A 26436-nucleotide genomic window follows, 5' to 3' on the forward strand; every position below is an offset into this window, starting at 1 on the left:
CGTTTAAAACATTTTTCTCCATGAATTCTTCCAGATCATTAAATCCAATCTGGGATTGTTTGCCAGAATCCTCTTACGGACGTTGACTTCTGAAGGCCAAACACAGTCGACTTTTGAGTTTGCTTCATTCGTTTCTATTGAAGTAAGTCTGCACTATCATTTATGCAAGTAAAAAGTATTACGTAGCTTTTTTCCCTTTTTGTTCTCTAAAAAAATGTGGAGCAAGACAATGACAAGACAGTGAGGAGTGATACAGGGGAGAGAGGCAGGAAATGCTCTTTAGCCTACTTGTCCGTTGACAGCACTGCTGTTGCTGCTGAACGAATGAGCAGTGGTCAAGCAGACAAAGACCCCCGCAAGCATCAATTGTCAGAAGCTTCTGAGTCACCAGTTCACTGACATCTGGCTGCCTCCATCTGACAAGCTGTATTTGACAGTGGGGAGCAGCAGAATATATGTCAGATGCAGCATATCAGTGTGACAGACCCACCCATTATACACAGTCAACGGTTTGCAGCCACCAATGCTCAAATGTCTCTGTATTTATAGATTTCCCCCAGGAAACTGCACTCCAGCCCTGACTGATGTTTTGCTTATGGGGCAGATTTTAAATTTTTTTAATTTTTTGCAGAGCATTGACTCCTAATTCCAGTTCAACCAACCAGCCACCAAAATCAAGTATTTAAAAAATATATAAAGACATTTCAGTTCTAACAAATAAATAAATGCTTGTTTTGCAATGTTGGAATCACTTATATCAATTAGTACAGGTGCTATGCACTAAAAAGTCATATTTTTAATTTAATTTTGTCATTTTGGGGCTTCTGGGGAAAAGCCACTCTTATCAAGCGAGACCCTTGTGCGCACTTCCCGCGTGCATCACGGTGTAAAGCGCAGTGGGCGTCAGTTCAGTTCGTGCGTACTGTAAATCCAGAAAGACGTACAGCAGCTCGGTGGCATCTGTGACCTCTCTACTATCCGCCCCGCTGTCGCTTTTTATAGCAAACTGTTGACATTTGAGGGACAGCATCTGGATGAGATCAGGGGGATATCACTCCACCATTAGCCTGTTCATCCAGCCCTCATCCCACCCCTCACTCCCGACGTCACAGAATCAAATACGCACAAGCCCGGCTCTAATCCTCCACTTGCGCTCCGAACGCCTGCCTGAGAGCTGCTGGTGCTACACGATGCGCGCCCCGTCCGCGACACTGAGCACCGCGGAAGGACGAAGTCTGACCGCTTTCCATTCTCACCTTGTCCTGACAACATACATCTGACTCAGAGGGGGGGAAATACTGGATTTTCTTTTAACTTTCCAATTTTCCCAGAACGTATCTTTCCGTCATCCCGGTTTGAGATAACCAAAGGTAAGACAAGTTTATTACAGCCCAAAATGCAAATGATAAGACTGCCGGTGACTTGACATTGATTGATGTCGGAGCAGAACTTTTCTTTTTTTTTTTTACATCCAAAACTAATTCCGGTGGTTTCCGTCACTGTTTCTGGTCAGTAACTCAGTTTTACTCTGTGTCCAGCTAGTTTTTGCTCCTTTCATGCGCCGGGATCCTTTGGACACAGAACCCTTTGTCCAGCAATGCTCATCCATGCGTATTTTTTGCGCACAGTCAGGTCTCCAAGTTGGCTTCCTGATCACAATCCGCATTTCACGCGTAAGGCTCCGAGCTGAGAACATTCGGAAAATGAATGCCCCCCCCCCCCTCCCATGTCAGGTTCCCAAGAGCGCATAAAAAGCGCAGAGACGCGCACATTGTTGGCACACTGTATGCCGAGGTCTTTGCGCGGAGGCTAAATTTGAAGAGGCTGAACAGCAGCACAAAGGAATCATTTTCAGAGCAAATCAGAGCTAATGTTAATATTCACTGCCACTACACTCTGCAATTAGCCTTTAGACATTTCCTAACCTTGTTGTGCGCTGATCTAATCGCTTTCTTATGCGCTGTTTTGAACCTTGTTCAAGTGTACACAAATGTTTATACCCAGACAGTTGTACTATTACATATATTTAAAAGTGAGCAGCAATTTGAGTAAAAATAAAGACAGCCTGTATCAATGCTCAGTTTCTGATGGGCTTGGGTAAGTTGGAGCTGAATTTGCAGCTAATTAATTATTCATATATTCTCATGAAGTATGTGAACTGTGAGCTTTTGGTCCATCTGCAGTCCACATCATTTTCATTTCCACTGTTGGCTGCACCGTAAGACGCTGTGATAATGGTTCAGGACTAATGACAAGCCAAAGACTTCCTGCTCATGGCTGCTGTCAAAGTCGAATTGGCCTTTGATTTTCATCAAAATTGGCCCCTACATTGTGGAAGAATATTCTGGTCTTCTAATCTTACATGAATAAATATTGGCAAGGAAATTTTCTCCACAACCTGACTTAATATTCATTTCCCATTTTAAATGAATATTACATCAACACTCCGCACCAACAGCAACCACTTTTATTATTCATCTTTTCTTGAAATGACATGAAATCATCATCGTCTGCCGTTCCTCCAATGCAAATACTGTTAACCTGACAGCAATGTATCACATTTTACAGACTGTTTTTTGCAAGCATCTATAGAGAAGCTGTCATTGCATGGCAGTCCTTTTGTTGTTGCCGGCTGTTGACACAATTAAAACCCAACTTTGACAGTTCAGGGAAGTGACAGATATCCTCTGAAGCTGCAGCGAGCTGGCGATGAGGCTTTTTCAGTGCGCATTTTATCTGAGGATTTTATTTTCCAGTTAAAAGACACATTTTCACACAATTACACATCTGCTGATGTCAGATTACCTTCCCACAAAATCTGAGGGCCACATTTCCAAAGGAATGTAAATCGCCATCTATCAACCTAATGTCTGAGCAAGTCATGATAACATGTTAGGAAATAGCTACATGACTGGACAACGGAAGCTCAAATGAATGTAAGGAAAATGTGCGGAAGTTCGTTCTGATTGAACAGTTTAACTTCCTGACATGGTGCAATTTTGTAATTGCACCAGTCTCTCTTCTGCCGCTCCTGCGGGTTGGTGCACCTCGGCGTCAAAGACCAACTTTTCTGCCCACCAAACATAATGACGGTCATTTTGGTCAAACAGTTCAATTTTGAAGTTCTTACTTCAAAGTGTCAGTGGTCGCCCCTGCACTCGGTTCAAAACTCAGCCTGACGTTTCGCAGGTGGGTTCGAAACTCTCCTTCCTCGGCAACCTTTGAGGTGATGAGACAGGAATCATTTGACTGTGGATATACAGCAAATGCATCCATTTCCTCCAGCGTTTACACTTGATCATTTGCTCTTGGATTGATTTTCTCTCCTCAGATCGATTTACTTCTCCGTCCAGGACCTAGAAAATGTTTGCTGAGCGTTGTGATGGATGTGACTGCGCTTGTTCTGTTGTCTGTGGTGTCACATTTTCACTCTGACAGCTGATTTCTTCTCGTTTTCTAGGATGTGAAGGAAAGAGGCTCTAGGGCTGACAGTCGAACATAAAACCCAGCAAGAGGTAGACCAAACTGGCTCCTAATATTAGATATAACAAACCTCACACCTGAAATTTGAAGCCTCAGCCAACTACTTTTATCCCTGCTTCATGCATAAGCAACTGATTTGCATTAAATTGGTGGACTGATTAGAATGATTACCCCAAAATTCACTCAGATGCTGATTTAAATGCGACGAGTCCCCACTTTCCAGAACATCTGCAGCGAGACTGGTGTCCTGAGATCTTTCTGCAGTTTCAGAAATACGTATTTGTCATTCTTTTTGTAATTCAAAGGCGATGTGTTCTGCTTCTTTTTTTTGCAAGTTAACATGGTTCCTTGTCTAAGTAAAATGTCAGTAAAGTGCTTATGTGGGAAAGACAAAAAACCCCTGAAGGATTGAGCACAGTTGGTCTCTAAACTCACCGGTTTCACAGCAGCTGTGAACAGCTTTCGGGCTGTGCACGATGGCGGTAAAGGCAGTCGCATGCAGGTGAGGTGAGAACAAGAAACTGGCAGTTGCTTGCACAGGTAGCTTTGGCTGTATGGGAGGCAATCCTCAGCTCCAATCATTGCTTGACAGAGATTCAGATGGAGCCTTTTGAGACAGTGAGTTACTACATAGCCTTACTATTACTACAGTGAGTTTTGCATAGCACGTCCCCTTCAAGAGATGTGTTGCTTGTGCTCCACCTTTTTGGTTTCTTTCTCTGAACAGAACACACGATGCAGTTTCATGTTTTTGCTTCCCATGTCAAAGGTGGTACTCCATTTTCTCTTCTTTTTAAGTAAAGACACACTGTTCCTCCTATCGCACCTTTTCAATTCTTGCAAGGGGACGTGCATGGTTGCATGTAATCTGCCTCTGTGGCGTGCAGATTCATGTAGATTTACTTGCCGATATGCACATACTGCATAACCATTCTGCGAGCACCAGTCCCAGGCACTAATGGAAAGGCACTGCATTAGAACCATCACTGTGTGCAGAGCCGAGATGAGCCGAGCATTATTTCCATACTGCCGATACCATAATCACCTTTTTGTGCCAGTTTCTAGGATTTTTAATGTATTCAGTTTTGGAGAATTTCATTATCCTTGTTAAAACTATTTAAAATTTTATCCACAGTGAGTCCTTGGAACTGTCTGTTGATGTTGGATATGAAAGTCATATATTTGCAGTTGCTGTCCATTCTGACCGCGCCTGTCATCATATGAGACCCTGATATTAAACCATTTTGTACCTCTTATCTCTTGTGTGGTACAAGTGTGATTGCGTGAGAAATATTATGAGCTTCTGTCTACAGGTTATGTGAAGGTTATATGATAGTTGGCTCACGTCTCAGAAGAATATCACACTGTGTATTAGTCTACACCTGTCAGTCAACTCTCTGCCACAGCTTGGGATTCATAAATACGACACTAACATTGCAGCTATCAAAATCAACACAGTTCATTAACAACAAATTCCACATGGATGTTGGCACATTGCGGGGACAAAGATGGCGTCACATTTTTACCCAATCTGGCGTACGCTAGCTTTCTGGTCTTCCTGTCATTGTATGGCTGTGCTCCAGTTCAGAGGGAATGAAAATGTTAATGCGACTATTTCTTAGATAAAATAGGACACGATGTGATGCAAAGGGATTGTTGACATGAGCACTGTCAAGATCTATGACAGTAAGACTTCTCAATGTGACATAGCAAACACTGTAAACAGAATAATAACTAGGCTAATGCACGTGGGTGAAGAAAACCTGGAGAAACGGAGGCTCGCAGTAGGAGACACGGAATGTTATTCACAGCTGGATAACATACGTACGTACATGAATCAAAAGGGGGAAGCTGTGAGGAAAAAATGTGGAAAAGGTACTGGAGCCGAAGTCCTTGTGTTCAGAACAACCAGAGGCAGGACGGCGTGGCTGAAGAGGAGTGTGACAAAACTCAGCCAGACCAGTCAAAGGGGATGAAAAGATTTCCTAAATGATTTGCGAGATCAGCAGTGTGGTAGAGAACACGATTAGGACAGAGCACACCAGAGGGTGTCAACGCCCAAGCTCTCCAGTGTGTGACAGTTGCTACCATTTCCTCAACCTTCACCTAAAACTGTCTCTACCACAGTCAACAGTCTCATTGTTGAAGGAAATACACACGCAAGCATTTCACAGCTGGAATGATCGTAATAACCCAACCGATTCTCAGTGCCTGTGTTAAAATCTGTCATTTGTGTCAGAGATACTGAGCCAGACCTCATTCCAGAGCCAACATTTCATATTGATCTTCTACAAATGTAATGAATCAATGAGAAAAGAGTACGTTCCAATAGACAGAGAGAAAGAGCAGATAACAATCACGACCACTCTTTTTCACAGATAAGAAAAACAGCCGACCCTGGAAGTCATCCCGCTTTAATACTGGTAGTGTGCACGTGTATATAATTTGCCGTGCATGGCCAAACGGTGGTTTGCCTTGAATCATGCCAAAAGTTGCACTTTTTTTCATCCATAGAAAATATTTTGGCAGACATGTTGGGAATATCTCAGTCTTCATGTAGGAATGCCTACAAGTTCCTTCACTGAATTATGTTGAAGGAGAAAACACTTCTAATCCAGAGAGAACTTTTCAAGTCCGACTCCTCATCGCACAACATACAGTAAATCTCTTTTCCTCTATAAAGTGTAGGTTTTCTTACATATGTCCATGTTGCTTGTTTATCCCACGCTTTATCCATTTATAACCATTATCTGGCCTCTCATTTCTTTATCCATTTCCCAGAGGAGTAATTTAGGCTCATTTTCATACCTTAGTCGTCCTTGCTAAAGGTCTTCTCCGCTCTCAGTGATGACTTGTGACAGAGCACGTCACAGTGATTACACGCCTGTGTTTACATTATGTGCAGGCCTCTTATTACAACAACACAATTTTAACGCTTGATGAATTTTTAATGCCCAGATCTTGAACATAACCTTAATTGTAGCCTCAACAGGGCAGCCTGTGTTGTCGAGGTGATACTACTGCACAGCCCTGAGGTCATGGAAAGACACTAACGGGGGAGCTATTGCGTCAGCTGTGTTTACGCTTAAGCCTGCGATTGAAGCATTATAGTATGTGTGTGTGTGTGTGTGTGTGTGTGTGTGTGTGTGTGTGTGTGTGTGTGCATTGCCTTTTATTGGCCCTTTGACCCATATGACTTTAAGATCAATCTGCATTTCCATTTTTAGGTCCAAAATGAGCAAAGATCTCGAAAGCAACCTGACTCAAATGTACGACAACTGGACATTTTACAACTCCACCGAGTCTGTCCCGCCTCGGAACAACATCACCTATGTTGGATTTTACCTGCACCAGCCGTCCACAGCGGCCATCTTCATCGTGTCCTACCTGTTGATCTTTGTGGTGTGCATGCTGGGGAACGGAGTGGTGTGCTTCATTGTGCTGAGGAGCAAAAACATGTGGACCGTCACCAACCTGTTCATCCTAAATCTGGCCGTGAGCGACCTCCTGGTGGGGATTTTCTGCATGCCCACCACTCTCCTTGACAACATCATTACAGGTGAGCAAAATAACAAACAGCATATTTCACAACATGCCGCAATGCTTCGAGTCTAAATATTAATTTCAAGAGGAGATTCCGCATGTCATGTCGAGGCTTGAGATCAGATGGAAATAATTAAACTGTCATGGTGATTTATGTCGGTAGAAGATAAAAGCACGCTTTCACTTCTTCACTGGCAAATATAGATAGAAAAAAATTGGGTTTTCATAAAAAGGTAAATAAAATAATGCAAAAATGCTTCTTTGCAGGGTCTATGTTGGACCCTCTCTTGACCCCTTATGATGACCTTATGGGGTGTTCTGGGATGGAGCCCAACCTCTCCTGATTGGCTGACAGAGTCTTGTGATTCTTGTGCACGGGGACGGGGGGACAGCCCCATTTTAAAGATGTGCAAAAATGATCAAATATGATCACTCGCTATAAAATAAAGGGTTAAATTATTTAATTTGACCAAACATCAGGCACTTTAAGCATTTTTTTCATGGTGTTTTTTTTTGTTAATTAATCCCAAATGATTTCAGTGTATTCGAGGTAAAAAAGCAGATATGAGGGGAGGAGGAGACGTTTGATGGTCTCGCGTGGGGAGAATGTTAATTTTGAATATCTGTCCTTCACGCTTTATGTTCACATGTTGGACAACCTACCATGCTTTTCAATTTTTCCAATTCATAGGTTTACAGTTGCCAGCTCAAATGTAGCTGATAGATTAACTTATGGATTTTCTATTGATATTTGTCTTGCATTCAAGACAAATAAAGTAAAAGCAAAAAAGAAACCACACCTCTAACAAGGAATTGCCATCATGCAAATGCTATCAATTATAGTTCAGCTATTTTAGATCATTTTGGGCTACAGTAGCAACATTCTAGCACTTAAGACCTGCTTCCATCTTAATATGTGCACAAAACAAAGCAATTAGTGCACCTATCAATTATACACTATTAATTATATGCCTGTATAATATTCTCTGATTTCTGTTAACTGATGCTCAGCAGCCTCATAAAAAAAGGTTCTCAAAGGTACAATTTTCTGTTCACATTTGGCAGATTTTTCCTGTGAAAAGAAACTGGAGGCACATCTATCTTTTCTAAGCCTAATTTGACTGTTGGCACATGGACACAAAGTGTTACCTATTCTTTAGGCCTTCTTTAGACCTTGTTTATTATTTTAAGAATGTTGATCACACCCGGTACATTGCAATAGTGTTGTTGCATTGATCAGAGTTATGCTGATATGAAGTTTTGAACATCATTACAAGCAGCTTTTGTTAATCTAGCAGCCGCTGGGAAAAGAAAGACCAGCTCAGGGGAGGTGACTTTGTTATTGGTGGCGGCAGCAGAGTTCCTAACATGCTTAACAGAGGTCAGGAGTCTTTACACATCTCACTAATCAAGCCCGACAGCCAGGGCTCCATGACAAACATCTCACATGAGGGATTCTTAAAAAGAATGCAGCTGCAGCCAGATTCCTCCCATCTAGAGGCGCTCCTATAGGATGACTATGAAGGCCCAGTGGATAAAAAAAGTCGCCTCCATCATTAGAGTAGTGTTAAACAATTGCCTGAATGTTTACGGAGCAATTATTCATCTCCTGACTTTTGACTCTGACGTTTAATCAGACTCTATTGTCACATTTCCGACACAGACAGAGTTTGACGAAATTCAAATGGAAAGTGATTTTATGTGATTACATTCCAGCTGTGGTGACATAACAGAGGACTGACAGCTTGCATCTCCCATGAACGACAGATTAGTATTGGTGCAGTAGATTAACACGGGATTATTATTATATTAAATATACTGTATATGTGCGCATGTTAAATTATTCATAGTTTTAAAACATCATCTGAAAAAGTAATTTTGCAAACAGAAATGAGGTGAAGTTAATCAATGGCTGAAGCTTTGCTTTAATTATTGATGATTTCTTTCCAGCTTTAGTGGAAGAGTGGTGCCTCTCCAACAGCTTCTCCACATTTGAAGGAAAAGGTTGTCATTAGACAGAAATATAAAACATTTAATATTATACCAAAATGAAGTCTTTTCTATACAACTGATAGAATTAAAATACTGATGCCCTGTAGTCAACATTTGCATTCTCATTAGATAATATCACCAAGGGAAATCATACAAGTATTTGGAATGCTGTACACCACCGACCTGGCAGTGCGGGGGAATACAGATACTTTTATGTATATTGATGTGCAAGTACTGCTGGGAACTCACCTAATGCTGCATATTCATGTAGCTGCATACCTGACAACATTTTTGATGACTTTCACCTCATGTTCCCATCAAGGCTGGTCTATCCAAAGTGACTTTGGACGATTTAATGACCTGACACACAGTACACACAGAGAGAGCATACCATTCATACACACATTTATCAGGCTAGGCCACCCTTTTACACTGCTGTGCAGCTCTGATGGGCCCATTGTTGGCCCTTTCAGAAGATGATAGGGGTCAACATAGCTGTATCCTTACACCTTTCTCACTGGACCTGCATTAAATGTTTTTGCAGTTTGAGCTATTGTATCTTGTCTTCGATCAGACGACATCGCAGTTGTGCCAGTTCTCCACTCGTCCTTCTGTGGACCACTGTTTGCAATGCTCGATGAGATCGTCTGTCAGCCTCCCTGTAATCCCTCCATTTGCCCATTTTTTCAGCAAATTGCGTACTACTCCATTTCCCATTCCGTCCCAGGTGCCATTGAGAAGAGGATACACTTCACCCTTCAGTGGTCAGAGTGTTATGCCTGATTAATGTCTTGTCCTTGGTGTTTATTTATAGTATCTGTGTTTTTCTATAAGGAGGAGGAAATACACAGTTTATTTTAAAATAGTTTACACATTAAACTGAGTCCTAATTAACTACTTAAGCTATCCACCACAAAAATGATCCATCAAACGATCCTTTCATGAAACCCATTAGTGGATATTGTTATTTCTTGGTCACCTAAATGGGATACGATGTGTCATGGTGGAAGAGATATCCCATCTTTCCAGTTCAGTGAAATGTAAGAGATAGAAAAGGCCTTTTCAGGAAGGAGATGGAGGATGACAAAGGGAACACTCTTTTTCTGCAAAAAAACACAAAGGAGTTGGCTGGAAGGGTTTTGGCTACATTTCTCAAATCAGAGCAAGTGGAGCAGATTGGTAGTTCCAGTCAGCATGATATTTGGAACAAAGTGCCACAGCAAGTACAAAGGCAACTGGAATAGAGGGACAAGAGGACAAGTCACAGAGGTGAAAATGAAGTAACTCAGCTGCGACTGCAAGAGCCATGTCAATCAAACAACTGAACCAGATTTAGCCATCTCCCAGAATTCCCAGCAGGAAGGGCTTAGGTGTCAGCCTCATGCTGTGCAGAGCTTTCAGAGACATAGACTGACATGTACAGAATCTGAGATACATCAGCAGATTCTTCCATCTGTTGGTAGTATCATGATCAATCCTGTTGATTAAGTGTCACATATGATCGTGTTATTGCAACACATGTGCATAAACCAGGATTTTTAAAAACGTCCTCAGCAAAATCACTAGATCCTTCACAACCTGTCTAATCTGTTTGATGTAACAATAACAGTTTGATTCTGCTGCAAGTGAAGGATTTAGCATTCGCAGCATATTCAGGCCAGCATAAGTAAGGTTGTGAGTGCTGCAAAAGTGCAATCAAGCCAACCCTCGATCACTATTTACAGCCCGTACATACATAAACTACAACTGACGGGCTATCTTAATGTGAATGCATCTGGTGATTAAGCACCACAAGGTGGATGCTGAGCATGATGCTGATGACAGCCTGCAGTGCGATTATTTTGATTCAGCCTCAAAAACACACCTACACTGTCAGCAAACTGCTACTGGGGTACGCTGGCAGGAGCTGAGATATGATATCTCTGCAAATTCCTTCGCCTCCTTCTGCACTTTACATGAATGAGCTTAATTCTCCCTGACCACATCTTTCCTGTCGTTAGGGTGGCCTTTTGGAAGCCTGGTCTGCAAAATGAGTGGTATGGTCCAAGGGATCTCTGTGTCAGCATCTGTCTTCACTCTGGTTGCTATTGCTGTTGACAGGTAAGGTGGCTATTGTGTGTCATCCTATACAGAAAAATTCTCCCTTTTCCTAGAATTCTCCTTTTTTATAGCAACTCTGAGCTAAATGCTACCCAAGGATTTCAAGCTGAAGGTTCATGTAAAGCTTACTTTAGCTCTGAGTCTCATTACTCATCTGTAAAAACAAAATCTGTCTTTTATTAGTATGAATATAATTGAAAAAGGATCAGAAACTCCATCCACTGAGGCATTACAGTTGCAAGGAGACCAATTTTTTTTCTATGTGTAGCAAAAGAGCATGCGGTAATAACTTAATAATAATAACTTAATTTTTTTAAATGCATTTATGCAACACTTTTGTCTTATGTCTCGCCTTTATCTGCATTATTGGAGTGACTGAGCTCCTCACTCATCTCTAAGGGTGCGCCCATCCACCCTGCAGAGGAATCTAAGTATGATCATTTGTATCTGTGAACTTGTCCGTTTGGGCACGACCCAAAGTTCATGACCATATGCGGGTGTGGGAGTATAGACCGACTGCTAAATCAAGAACCGATGCCCCCCAAGGAGAACATTAGAGCTTCAAGTACTCCTCCCAGGGACCCCAAGAAGGGGGGTCAGATACTCTGTAATACTGACAAACAAAAGCAAGAGCCCTATCTCTACTGTATAGCCGTCTCAAAGAAGCTCAACTGCATACTCGTCGACTTCATCAGGGTTGCAACAAGCTTGAGCAGCAAAATGCTCACAATTGATGGCGTCAGGCACTTTGGACAGGTGTTCTTTTCTGTTTTGCCTGTTCAAGGATCTGTACACAATTCCTCCCAGTTCTTGCATGATGCGCTACATCGGCATGTACGACAGCGCGTTTCAGTTTCTGACAAGAGCAAGCAAATTCGCACAGCCATTGAAGAGGAATGGACCAACATTCCACAGGCACAATCAACAACCTGATCACGAAGTTGATCTGTTGCACTGCATGAGGCAAATGGTGGTCGCACCAGGTACTGCCTGGATTTCTGATCCCCCAGAACCCCACCAGTAGAGTAAAAGTGCACACTTTAAGTGGCCTTCTATTGTGGGCAGCCCGTGCGATACTCATGCTGTCGTCATGCTAACAGATACTTGTGAACAATATGAGAAGAACAGGATTTTAAAAACTAGTGTTGGATTTATATTACAGTACATTTATATTACCCCCCTCCACCCACCCACCACTAAGGTGACTGGTTGCCAGACGATTTGGATGCTAATCCTCCAAAATCTCTATAAAAACCTCAATAGAAGTTGTAGAATCTCAACACTAGGGAGAAGAGCTTATGTACAAGCGCCCTACAGGCTGTAAAACGGCGTGCCAAGATTTTACTGCCAATTGTCCCTCAGGCTGTGGTAATGGAGGGCCTTATATAGAGCAGATTCACAAGTTCTCTCATGGTGCTACTAAAACAGCCACTTGAAGAAGAATGAGGAAATATGCCATATCAATTTAAATAACAGTGACACAGCAAGATGCAAGTGCAACCCCCCCCCCCCCCCCCCCGACTCATGCAAACTCAGGATTAATGCAGAATGACTTGAGACACGCTCTTTTAGCATTCAGCAAAAGAAAAAACCCAAGACGTGACAGATTAAACACCTAAATCTTCTCATTTGATGACGCGATGTCACAGAAATAGCCTCCGGTTCCGTTGATGAATTTGCAAAGGATTTTTTTTAGCAGCTTTATGGCAAAACTGTTTTGGAGCTTGACTAAGCAGCATCTATATTCCAACCACATCATGCTGCAATTTGCTGCTTACATTTAACGGCAAGAAAATGCCTTAAATGAAATTGACACATATATATTTGGGACATCAGATATTTTAACACACGTTGCTACAGACTATGACTTCCTGGGGAGGTTCTATGTAATATAATATTGTTCTTAAGAACTTGAGCTATAGGTTTTCCCAAATAAAATCCATATGAAAAGGATTTCACTTCCTGTTGTGGCTGCGTGTTAGGAATAATACAATCAGCTGCAACATGCTGCTGGATATGACCCTGGTGTGTCCTGCTGAGGGTCTACAGGAGGTCTCGATTCCTGTTTAAAAAGTGAGTTCACACTGAAGGTTGTTTTGCAGAACAAACCAAACGATGCAGCAAAGGACTCAGACAAAAAGTTTTATAATTCAATGATGCTCCCCCCCCTCTTCACTAAGCCCACCGCCAACCATAACTTTCTTTTAACCCTTTTGCAGATTCCGATGCATCGTCTACCCATTCAAGCAGAAGCTGACCATCTCCACAGCTGCGCTGATAATAGTTGCCATTTGGGTCCTGGCCATATCCATTATGTGTCCCTCGGGGGTGATGTTACAAGTGACTAAGGAACAAACCGTTCGAGTGTTACTGGGCTATGACAACAAAACCAGCCCGTTTTACTGGTGCCGAGAGAACTGGCCCAATCAGGAGATGAGGAAGATTTACACCACCGTCCTGTTTGCAAACATCTACCTTGCTCCCCTTTCGCTCATCGTCATCATGTACGCTCGGATCGGCATCACGCTTTTCAAAACGGCCGTCCCAGTGGAAGGGAAGCCGGGCCACGACAACCGCCACACCGTGTCCAAGAAAAAGCAAAGGGTTATTAAAATGCTCCTAATTGTTGCTTTGCTCTTCATCCTTTCCTGGCTGCCTCTGTGGACCCTCATGATGCTGAGCGACTACGCCAGACTGACCGAGCAGCAATACAGAATCATCAACATCTACATTTACCCCTTTGCCCACTGGCTGGCTTTCTTCAACAGCAGCGTCAACCCCATCATTTACGGGTTCTTCAATGAAAATTTCCGCAGAGGATTTCAAGCCGTGTTCAAGCTCAGCCTGTGCACGGCAGACGGGCAGCGGAGGAAGACCTACTCACACCGGCTTCAGGGGAACTCGGTGCTGCCGGCTAATAATGCACAAACCTCTCTGGAGCCCATCTCTCTCAACAGCCTGGACAGGAAACCCACTTCCAGGAGAGTTAACCACATCGCCGAGCAAGACTTGATCATGGAGGATCTAGAGAAGCCGTCCTGCAGCAGTGGGGGGGTGACGGCAGTGTCCATCTGAAGAATCTGCGGAAGACCCTTTCACACTCCATCGGTAAAGCTGAAGTCGTGCACTCAGAAGAACAAAGCCTTCTGAGGGTCCTCCAATAGAGCCACACTTGGAAGCTGAAAGCCTGCATTTATTCTGGAACACGTGTATGACCTTTCCACAACACTCAGTCGAGCCTTTACCCATTTCATCAGAAAAAGGAACGTGATGTACGTGAGATGTAGTTTTCCTAAAAAACCTAAAAAAAAACAACAGTTCTCATTCAACAGTAATTAACAGTGTTGGCTGAGTGCAGGAAGCGGTTTCCTCATATTTTCATATGAATGATCTATTTTTGTTGGATCTCCATGAAATTTTGGAAGATTTTAGCACTGAGATCTGCATTCCCAACACTTGCTAGAATTAATCAGAGGATATTTCCTGATCCTATATTTTTAGTAGCTTTGATTGACACATTGTGGAAAATAAAATGTAGGTTTAGCAGAATAAAGTTATAATTCTGAGAGAATCGTAATGATTTGTTGCTGGGCAAACAGCCACTTTTACCCATTTTGTCAACCACAGACAAAACAAAATGAAATGAAAAAAGACAGCAAACTGCTTTGAGGTTAATGCAAGTGGCAGACTTCCAGCCAGTAAATGTAAAAAAATTGCTCTCAGTCATGAGGCTGTGAAGACAAATGGCTTATTTTTTGTAAAATTCCAATTATCTCTTTGTTTTTACAATTTTCTGTCTGTAAATTTTACATTTTATGGATTCGTTTGAAGCAGAACTGTAGGTTTTTGTTTCTTCTCTATAGTAAATCACTGTTTGATGCCAATTCTCTCTGTAGTAATGCTCTAATATCACAAGCCCTTTCGAACATAACGCTCCAACACTGCCGGTTAATTATTCCAGAGACGTTGTGGTTTGATGTTCTAAACTTTGTTTGTATTTTACCTGTATAGATGTAAAAAGGTGCATCTGACATATTTTGTTGTTGGCAGACAAGATTACTCTATAATTTAAAACAGTGTGGGGTCCTCTAGAAGAAAAACATCCAAAACATTCACTTGGTCTTCAAAAGAAATCATGTGTGACCCTTTTAATCATCAAACGCAATGAAATGTGATTTTTCATGAAGTCAGATTGGTGCATTGTGAAACTCAAAGGGCTCAAATTTGAAAGCAAATCCTTCAGTGTATAATGATTTAGAAAAGCAGAACAAATCCATTTCATTTTCAAAATAACATATTTTTTTTTTTTAATGGAGGGGGGCGGGTCACGGAAAACAATGAACACAAGCAATTCATGTTTCCAACCTCTTCTTATTTGAAGTTAGATTATGAAGAATAGGATGACACGAGCGCTTCCCATCAGCATGTGGAAACAGTGGTGTGTCAAACTCAAATGGCCCACCAGTGGCTAATAGTCATTACTCGGGCTAATGACTTTGGCTAATTATTCTGTGGTAGATTACCGTAACGCTGGCAACCAAGGCAGAATCTGCCGCGGCTGCTGTGTGAAGGAGAGATGAGAGCAAGATAAGGTACCCTGGTTCATGTCTGACACACCGAAGCATCAAGCCAGCTGCTTGACTTCGTTATCTTCGGTTCGATCAACAACAACAAAAAAAGCAGATGTTCATTAAAGGCAAATGGATAGGGGACATATGCACGCATACATAGCAGCTCTTATTTTGAAATCTACTCTTTAAACATGTAGATAAACAGGTAATGATGCTAGTTTGATATGAAATACATCACGACTCTCATGAACTTGTTATGAAAGTGCCACATGAACCCCGGAGTGATGGTGAGGGCGACCTCAACCCCTAAACAGATGATTTGTCTACAAGTAATGTTTAATATGTATTTTAATTTTGTTTCTGCTGCCGTCATTGTCAAAAGTCTTAAAGTTTTTATTTATGAAGAGGCCTAATTTTGTACATTTGTAAAGAAACGACAGAAAAGATATTAAACAAATGCCTAAAGACTTTGAAAAGCTATAGTTGATGTATCTGTAGCTGCCATATTTGTGGTCCTTAATTCCATTTTTTAAGGCAGTTGTTCCACAGGCTTTATTTATTTATTTATTTTTAAACACCCCGGCCGTGATGAACTTAAAGCATTGCTTTGTGCTTGTGTGAAATGAACAGGACCGCAGCAGCAGCAGGGTTGGCGTGAGGCGCATCTGTGGCCCACTGCCCTACGAGACGCTGAGCCATCTTTGTTGGAGACATAATAAGGGAAAAGCCTGTGTGTAAAATCCAGAAGCGACCCCATTCTCTTACAGGCAAATGCATTTGCTTCACCCTGCGATGTGCTTTTCTTTATGACAAACTGCAGCTGACCTCGGCTCCATAAACCAGTGCCAAATTCAAGGGAAAATCCATAACGCGGATTGATTTGAGCGGTGAAAGACTGTCGGCTCTGCTACCAGCTATACTGCATTCCACTCACAAATGGATGCACATTCAAGCTGCCAACAACCTGCAGATTTGTTTGCATGGTTGCATCTGCAAAAACCTGGCCCCGTTCCCCCTGCCGTCACCGCTAATATCCATGGAAATGTATCGGAGGCGGAACGCGTTGACTGTAATCAATGGCTTATAATCTATCCGTCTTTGTTGTTATATTTGTCTCCTGGAGTCACGTGGAGCTTCCTCACGCAAGAGTTGCTCCACAGACAAAGGCTTGTGACTATTGTAGGATGAAGAAGAGACTCCATCAGAGGCCCAGTGGACCTTCACAAACACACAGCCACCCACACACGCACTTGTCGCAGGCCGACTTGAAGTGGGTCGAGTCACTGGGACCGACGCTGGGGCAGTGAAGCACACAATCCGATTGGGAAGGGAAAAAACTCTGTGATGTGGATCAGGTGAATGCTGGAACATCTACATGAAGTTTCCCATTGTTAAAGAAAGCAGATACAGCTGAGACAAGGCACTAACAAACAGAAAAACACCCCTAACCTTCAGGGCTGAGAAACCTGGCTCATTAGGCTCTAATTACATTCCTTCTGATTCAATCTCACACCCAGCTCGGTGCTCTGCTGACCTCTGATCGATCTGGGTCCTCCTGCTCCTTTAGGCTGAGTCTTACTGTACATTAAACATTCTGAGAGCCTGTGTCTTACTGTGATTTTCTGACTGGCCGACCATTTGGGAACCATGTTTACATATTCAGTCCGTAAATTAAATCTTATTCCTATATGCTATTGAATTTCCTGCATTGTATGGAGCAATGCACTGTGGGATGCAATTGGATATGATTCTGTCCAAGTGAATATTGACTCTGAACTTAATACTGTATTTTTACTTGGCTGTCCAGTATTGAATGTAAAACATTTGTACTCTCTGTGCCTGTATTGGGGAAAAAAATGTGTAAAATATGTTCGTGTTTTGCAGGAAGACAGTTGTCAGTGTAGTCTGCATGTGTAAATATTTTGTGTAATAGCATGTGTGTGTTTATGTGAACATGCAATGTCGTATAAATAGTACAAATTTATGTGTGACTCATTTAAAGCTTTGAGTGCTTCATCTGTGATAAAACATCAATTTAGTCACTGTCAGCGCGGAAGCGAGTTTCTGGATTTGCTTCAAATATGAAGGTTTTTTTTTAAAAAAAAAGAAAAGAAAAAAGCATATGACAGCATACAAACTATTATGGTGTGTTATTCATACGCCACTGGGAGATACTAAACTGTGTTTTCCTGTCTGTTACTAAATATTGTTATACGAAAAAGGAAAAAAAAATATTGTCAGGACCCAAAAGCTGATTGTTTTCAAATGCAAATAGGAGAGTCAATTTTATATGGAGTGAATGGGGGTCCTGTTTATTTGTGAAGGGCTATAAATGACGTCTACAGTAATACCTCTTTGATTGTCTGCACAAAACATCACGGCAACGTTCACAGTCGGGGTTTAGTGTGCTAGGTTGGAAAACTTTGCACAGAATCTGTCAAAAGGCAGATGAATTTTATCACCGGAAAATTTATAAGAAGAAAATTAACTTTTGTGCCTGTGGGAAAAATATTTTTCTCATATAATAATAGAAATTCACCCCTAAATTCTGCAGCCATCTACACCGAGTACCGTTTCCTGCGTTACACTGCGCAGGTTCTGTATAGGTGATGTTCTATAGCAACTAGGACTAGCCGTCAACGTTTAATGACTCCGCCGCCACAGAATAGGATGGGATTACCGGTATTATAATTCAGAATGTTACACACTTTTTCAAACCAGACTACTTTTAAACCATGAGACATCAAAGCCCCCCCCCACCCCGAACACGAGGCTGAGGTCGGTCTGAATGTGGCCTTTCAGCGTTTGTCATAAAAACTATTATTAAATGAATGGTAATGATATGACAGAGTACATTAACGAACCCAATGGACAACAGCACCGATACAGAAGTGATCCCCTCCCCATTGGATTTCTTATGTTTGGGTTCTGAAGAGGGAAGTTAACTTGGCCTTTGACCAAAGATTATGTTTAAAAACTAGTTGACCAAATCTGTAGTTTGGTTGTTGTCAGAGCGTTATTGAGAGGAATATCGAGGCCTGGGACTGTGGAGGCAGAGCAGAATAAAAAAAAGCATCTTTCTTGAATTATTTCCAACATTTATCCCAAATCCTTTTTAGCAATGGCGCCCCTCTGGAGCTCAAACATTCCATAAGCTCTATCGATGCCTAACTGTGAAAAAATATATTACAATTTCAGCATTTTTACCCCGGTTTCTGCAGCATTATCCTGTTTTCATTTTTACACCTGATGTGAATCTTGAAGACCAAAGCTCCCATCAAAGCACACACTGCCAAGACGGATGTGATGGTTAGCAGGAAATCTTTGGTTGCTGAGTCATAGATTGATCATCCTACCATGCCTTTCAGTTAGATCCATGCTTTCTGTGAGAACACAATCCCCCATCAAGACTGATTCAGAAAACAGGGTTAGCAAGTTTTTATATTTGCACATGTTCCGGCATCTGGGACATAAAGTTCTTTTCGATTGGTGCGCCTCGATTCTTATGGTTCATTTTCCGGGGTGATAGCATCTTTTATTTCATGCATGACTTAAAATAATAGCTGGCTAAACTTGCGTGTTTGTCTGCCGTGTATTTGAAGGTCCATTCAGATAGGACACCGAAGGCTCCAGTGCCTTGCTCCCTTTTTGAAAGACATTAGCAGGCTTTGGTGAATGGACGTGTGATTTTTCTGTGGCTCTTAGTTTGAAATTCAGGTACAAAAGACCCAGAATATTCCAGAAAAAAAACAAAAAAAATACCCTCTGGCTGATTATGCAGATGGAGGCCTGCAGGCTGTCCTGAAAGTTTTAAAAAATAAAAAAAAATAAAAGAAGAAACAAAACAAAGCGTATCTGTCAGCAGAGGTGTGATTTCTCCTGCCTGGGCTTGTTCATTAGTTTTAACTACATGTGTGAATATTAAGTCAACGGGGACAAAAGTCTGGTTGTGTTTAATCTCTTTAAAAAATGTCTAGTTGATTTCTGTCTTGCCTTTGTATGAAGTTATTTTCATGTACGTGAGAGGGTGCATCAGTGTTCCTGTGAACAGAGGTAATTAAATAAAGATGTTTGTCTCAATTCCTTCAAAACAAAGATTTAAGGTCTTTTTTTTTGGCACGGTGAAATCATTTGCACTGTAGCGTATAAAGCAATAGCAAAACAACCATCATAACCAATGATTATGATATGAAGGCTCGCATATTAGTGCAAATAAGACAGAACCGTTTGTAACTGGTTAATGCAAATATTTATCTGCAACTAAAGTCTGCAGTAAAACACTTTAGACGTATGGATCCGAGGGTTTCCTGCCTCCTCCTCCCCTCCCCGTCCGAAAGGCCTGACCTGCTCACTACGCCTGCATTACATCACTTCCCATAAAGACCAGCCATCCAATTTGTCACTCAAGTCTCAAATTTGTGTAATCCACCGATCTGTCCTCTTCAGTTTTAAGGCCTTCTGAAGAATGCTGGGTTGCTCAGCCATGCAGCTGCTAAGAGATTCCTGCACTGTGTCTTATTCTGCACTTCTGCACTTCAGTCGCCAACTGTGGTGCAACATTAGCACTTGGCACAGAAATCTGTCTGACCAAAAAAGGAGCAGAAAGATCAAATCCTTCCCAGCCAAATGTCAGAAAAGTGCATCTGCTGGGGTAATTACTCTGCAGTCCTAAATGGGCATTGAGCATTAAAGCGATTTCCTTCATGTTCACAGCAAAGGTCAAGGATGGCTGCTCTGCCGCTCCTCTCCTTTCATTTCAGAAGGATAAGGGCATTATCGAGACGTTCCCTTACCCAGCAGGGGCTGCTGGTGGGGTCTGGGAATGGTCTTTCTGCTTTCATTTCTGTGATGGGCAGTTCTCCACTTGATGCTGAACATTTGTGGCAGACGAATCTGAAAGTGACAGATTCTGATTAAAATAAGCCCCCATTTTTTCTGTGATGATTATGATGACACTCATAATAATTGTTTTGCTGGGAGATTCATCTTTAAATCATGAATATAAACATTGTAGGCAATGAACAAGATGTGAAGACTTGGACACAGGTTTTCCATCTGTGCAGTCAGTATTGTAAAGGCTAGATTTCACCGCCTCTCACACACATCTTTTCATATATGCAGCAATTTCAAATCAAAATATGAACTCTGGCTTTTTTTCCATTCAGTCCACTCCAGGTGTCAACCCCCCTCCTCTCATGGCGTCTCTGCCCGTGTCTCTGCCCGTCAGTACAAACTCTTCTCAGGATCCGGTGACCTTTAGCAAGCCGGTGCGACAGGTGATATCAAATTTTCTCTGACACTAAACAGATTCCAGCGGTTGCCATGGCTTCCTCTCTCTGTGAGACCTACAACTGTACAGCAAGTTTCTCGTCTTGTCCGTCAGAAAGGTGTCATTAATGATGCTGTCTCAGCTGGTCCCTGGCTACGCTTGACCGGGAGGTTTCGGTGCTTCGGTTAGGATTTGGATGGAAACGCCATCGCCATCACTCCAAACCAAGTTTATTTTCTTTATGTGCAAACTTTCAGAACTATTTTTAATCCCTGTGCCTTTAAATAAAATTCCAGCACTTGTTGTACACCAAAGACGAGTGCCGCACCTTCTCCTGCTTCTGCCATCAGTCTAAGCAAACAAATGCCAGACTTCCACCCAATTATCCGGTGCTCAGCTCTGCTGTACTGTTTTTAATAATTGTCTGGCTCTTTATTGCATTTCACTGTATTGTTTCAAACAGCAGCTGCTGTATTTTTCATGAATTCTTGCATAACCGATACAGCGGCAGCATCAATAACCCAACAAAGGTGAAAATGTGGAATTTCCATTTGTGGAATTATCGGCTCCCTGGAGTATTCCCTAGAGTGATTCTGGTACACATTAAAGAAGAAATCTCCTGATTGGCAAACTTCGCCACTTCCCTCACGTCAGCCTGTGCCGAATGCACAACACCTCTAGGAAGGAAAAAGGAGGAAACAACACCGTGTCAAGGCACCGAGTCATATTTGTCTCCAGCATTTGGGGGAAAATAACCCTCTGTGAGCTGTTCCTCCTCCGTTTGATTGGCAGCAGCGACTGTGAATCTGCTAGAGGTGGCGCTACTCGTCATTCAGGGCTGGACCTGCTGCATTCAGATGACACTGATATGATGACAGTGATGTGCACAGAAGAGGGGCGAAAACGGTGTTGTTTCAACCAATATTCCAGAACACCCTGGGATATTTTGTGCTGGCGCTTTTGACCAGTCAAACCTCAGCCCCTGTGAAGCTAGAAAGACATAAAAATTGCCCTCAAGATGAGGCAAAACTTTTCATCTTTAGACTTTGAAGATAATCCTGTCCCATACTAAGATTTCAAGCCCTAAAATTCTACAAAATTCATTCCCCCGCAGTGAGACCACTTCTACTGATAAAACTTTTACTAAAGAATTTTACTGAAGCAGCATTTCTAAGTAACCTTCAAAGTAGTGTTTTTATTATTGCTAATTTCACTGTCATTACCCCTTAGGAGTTGGAATGGTGCCATTATGTGGACCAGGGTAACGAGGCAGAATGGTGTCAGTACCATCCTGCAGAAAAGAAAAGATAAAATGCAGCTATGTGCAACATAGACAAAGGTTTACGTAACATAAGCCAATTTATTGGGCGTCTATTTCACAAGCGAACTCATGTATATAAATAGTGACACGGTGAAGGCAGTGACATAACTTTACAGTACGCAGATGGAGGTGTCACTGGCAGCAGGGGTATTTAAGGCATGCTTAATATGGGATGTTTGATTCAATTTGCCAGTCCAGTGCACATCTATCTTCTGTCCACTGCATGTCTTTTTACTTTTTTTTACCCATATCATTTTTTCATGTTTGAATCGATTTCTGGATCAACCTAGAAAAGCACGGCGCTCTGATCTGAAAGGTTACGGTTACATCTCGGAGCTGCTGCACTTTTGATCCCATGATGAAACATGGAGCGTTTTCTTTCCACAATAACAAATGATGGAACCTTGCCTTGAGATATCACTAAACCTTAAAAATTCAGTCAAATTCAATTTTTATCTCATTTAATTACCGACCGAGAGGGCTCCCCGCAATAGGTTCATTAGTGTTGATTAAAGCAAAGCCAAACGCTGCCGTGCCCTGATGGAGCGGCAGCGAGGCTGAAACGTGGGGGCAGATGAGCATGAGCTCCAGCGGCCTGACCCAGGGCAGCCATGCATCAGGGCAGCAGCAGAGAGAAGGCGTTTCAGGACCAGGGGACTGAACATGGGCCTCATTATTCAGCGTTGATGAGCAGAGATTGTAGAATAAACCTGTGTTGCATCAAAAGGCGTGGCGCTGTGAGGCTGCACCGTTCAAGTTCCAGCGTGTGTGAAGCAGATGTTTGGGGTTCAGTGACACATTTATGCAGCTACATCAGTGGAATTGGCACGACTGATTATGCTTAGGAATGTTTGAATGTCAGTAAGGTGTCTGAAGTCAGATCTAATAGTCAAAGCAGGCCTCCCGAAATGAGCGCCGGCTGTCACGCTGGTGGAATCAAAAATGAAGCTTTAGTGTGGATTTGTATTCAGCTCATTGAGGACATCTGTGGTGCCACATTCTGTATGTCCGCAGAAACTGTTAAAATGTGATCAATATTGCATTTTGAGCGCGCACAGCTATTTCACGCCTGCAGCCGCTATCTTGCATGTGGATCAGATAGGACTTTTCAGCGATTAGTGAAATCATAGATGTTAGTCACAGAACAGCCGAAGCAGCTTCAGGGAAAAAACAACGGCTCGCTGGTCTTATCCCTCGTTCACAGCCACTCACACAGTCGGCCGCAGCATCACGCAAGCGTTCACACTAGCCTAGATGAGCTGTCTGGCAGCCACAAAAGCTCACCTGTCTGAATAGAATTTCTCTGCAACCACAGTGACACGACTGAAAGATGAAGTTTCATTCTCAGGATAACCTTGAACCCGTCTTTGATTCCTCAGTCATCACGTCCGTCTTGCAGGATTTCTGCACCAGAACATTTCGTCTAATCGATCCATTTGTTATGTACGTTGCGCGGCCATCACGCAGCCCGTGACCTTCCCTCAACTGTAAGGACCCAACATTAGCTCATTATAAATGCTCAGACAAATTGCTCAGCTTGTTCTCAATAATATCAGTTACTGAGATTAAATACATCAACACCAAGGGATCACAAAAGCTTGCTTTTCCAGACATAATAACAGTCATTTTGATAAGGAAGTGGGCTTTCATGGTTCTTGGTTACGTAAGATCCATGACTAAATGGAAGCTAATAGAAATCCGCCTCCACCCTCCCACCGGTTTCTCCAGACTCCTGTCCTCCAAAGGCACCACAGAACTAACAATGCTTCATGAGAGTAGTTTCATTCACTTGAAACTTTCCGGCGGTTGGATTAAACTGGCATGCACTTACCTGTGGAGATGATGGGCTGATGTTGAGGTCGGGAGACATCACCACTACAGACAGGAGGAAACAAATCACGCCTTTGTGCTGAGCAGAGAAAATAACCCAAGACTGCATCTAAATAAACTCCTTTCAGGCTGCCTCTGTCTGTGAGCGAGGAATTGAACCCCAACTCTTGTGTAAGGATGTGCACATAATTCCTCTGAAATGAATATGAGCAAGCAAACAGCAGCATTACCCGATAGCAGATTAGAGGTAAATCATATGTAGTGTATAAATTTACATTTTCCTACAATGTACTGTACATTTCATTAATACCAGGGACAATTAACACATGCAGGAAATAGCTGCAGAGGAGTGTGTGTGGGGGTGTAACATGACATTGTAATGAGGTAAGCGGGGGAGTGAATACATTATATACACTAAAGAATTCATAATTCCTACTCAAACAATTTGCTTTTTACAGATTAATTAATAATTCTAGTTTATTAAAATGTTTAACGACTCACTGAGAATTGAAATCATGGCCGGTGGTCTAAATCCAGAACAGTGTGAGCGGTTTGTTTGATGAGAAGGAAGCTTACATCAGAAGCCGGAGCAGGTCTGAACAGGCAAATATCCACAACTCCGATCCAAGAAACCATGCAGAAATATCCAAAACAGGACATCCAAGTAGAGAGGGAACACGTGGACCGGAGATGCTACAGGTGAGACTAATCAGGGCGGGGCCAACAGTCAGAGGGGGTGGGAGGGCAAAAGGATCCAGGAAGTGTAAAGCAGGTCAAAGTTCACTCCAGGCAGGAATGGCTACAAAATAAGAGAAATGGATCAAAAGATCAAAGAGATGATATTCCTTCCCAGTGGGTCAGAAAGGGTGCAGACGGGTAATTTTGCTTTTGCTTTCTGGAAAATACCGCAGGAATCCAGAGGTCACGCATCTTGTGGATTTCAGCTGCATCGCCGGAAGCAGCCACCCAAGTGCAGAGAAGTTTATTGTGTGTCAGCTGGGAGGATAAGTCCTCATCAGTCATGCTCAGCTTCGGCCGGCTGAGCGTCAGAAGGTTCAGCTCAGAGTGCCAGCAGGAAACTCAGCACAGCGGAAATCATGTGACACTTCAGAGAGAAAAGAAGCATAAGCATGTCTATATACAGACAAATATGAGCCCCCTCCGTCTGACAAGCCAGCGCTGAGGACGTTGTGCTGTTCTTTCCCCAGTATGCTGTCGAGCCTGTTTCCATCCTCCCCAGAGAGCAGGACCAGTCAGTGAAGGTATCAGCATGTGCCTGTCTGTTGTTTCTGCTCTCCTGTTTGTCAAACCTCTGTCCCATTTCTCCAGAGAGCTCAGAGGTTTGTGTGCCCCCGGGTAACCTCGCCATTCCCCTGGACTCTGGGACTTCGTACGGAGGCGTTTCCAGAGGTGTCCTCCTAATCTACCCTCAACAGGAGCATCTTTCACATTTGAGGAAGTGGGAACCCCAAAAAGCCCTTAAATATTTGGGAGCTCTTTACTACTATCAAGTCTTCTGGAAATCTATCACAGCTGATCCGATTAAACTGACTGAAAATACAATCTGATGCCTGATAACAAACCCGACAAAAGACTGGAATCAGCCAATGGATTAATCCACCCGTGGATTAATATTACCCATATTATAGGCTGCACAATGCAAGCAATTTCTAAAGAGGGATATAAATCTGGCTGGTTTCATTACAAATGTCTCTTCCTGTTAGTTTATATAAAATTCCAATGAAGCTTTTAATCTGATTCTCAGTATTCAAGACTTAGAATGGTAACACTTTTAACTGTTCAACATTTTGTTTCAATAAAAAAGAGCGATGGCGACAAAGTCTGTGTATAATCCTGAGTTTTTGACTGTCTTTGCCCTTCATGAACCGGAGCGCCGCATGACAAGTACGATCTAATTCTGATCCCCTTTCATCGTATCATCGTCTTGGTCTGGAAAGTGTTGCATAAAAATCTACCACTGAGTTTTGTATTTATGAATTTTGTATATGGAGTTCAAAAGGAGATGGAAAGCTGTTTCTTTGGTTTGGTTTTTAAAAAAAAATAATATGCGATTGATCTCCAAAGGCTTTCCGGGATCGCTCTGACTGGCTGCAGCTTTTTCTTCCCAGTCAGGCAGAAAATCATCAAATGTCTCAGTAACAGGGATCAGTCTGGTAATCTGGTGAAAACTGGCAAATTTGGGGCTTGCCAAATTTAATTAATTTTGCTCGCGGCCGTTCTGATTCCAAACATCTCAGCTCCCCGAATGAAGCTGCCTAGGTGCTTCTAAAGAGTCTCCAACCACCGTTGCCATTGGTTTCCAAATC

The 26436-nt window shown here is 42.5% G+C and overlaps 1 protein-coding gene and 1 long non-coding RNA gene across 2 annotated transcripts in view; one reads left to right on the forward strand and one right to left on the reverse strand.

Annotated features, from left to right (window-relative positions):
* The window catches only part of LOC130526234 (uncharacterized), a 37799-nt gene extending 12965 nt beyond the window's left edge, over positions 1-24834 (reverse strand). Inside the window, exons 1-2 of the long non-coding RNA XR_008950689.1 lie at positions 24611-24834; positions 24111-24154 (exon numbers count right to left, since the gene is read on the reverse strand). This is a non-coding gene — a long non-coding RNA (uncharacterized LOC130526234). The remainder of the gene's footprint in view (positions 1-24110; positions 24155-24610) is intronic.
* npffr2a (neuropeptide FF receptor 2a) lies at positions 1038-19784 on the forward strand. Its single transcript, XM_057033711.1, has 4 exons — positions 1038-1370; positions 6711-7042; positions 11019-11118; positions 13338-19784. The coding sequence occupies exons 2-4, from the start codon at positions 6718-6720 to the stop codon at positions 14191-14193; spliced, it is 1281 nt and encodes a 426-aa protein (XP_056889691.1). The 5' UTR covers positions 1038-1370; positions 6711-6717; the 3' UTR covers positions 14194-19784.
* Positions 24835-26436: the final 1602 nt, after the last annotated feature.

The sequence above is a fragment of the Takifugu flavidus genome, chromosome 5 (assembly GCF_003711565.1).
Source record: "Takifugu flavidus isolate HTHZ2018 chromosome 5, ASM371156v2, whole genome shotgun sequence".
In the NCBI taxonomy this organism is placed as follows: domain Eukaryota; kingdom Metazoa; phylum Chordata; class Actinopteri; order Tetraodontiformes; family Tetraodontidae; genus Takifugu; species Takifugu flavidus.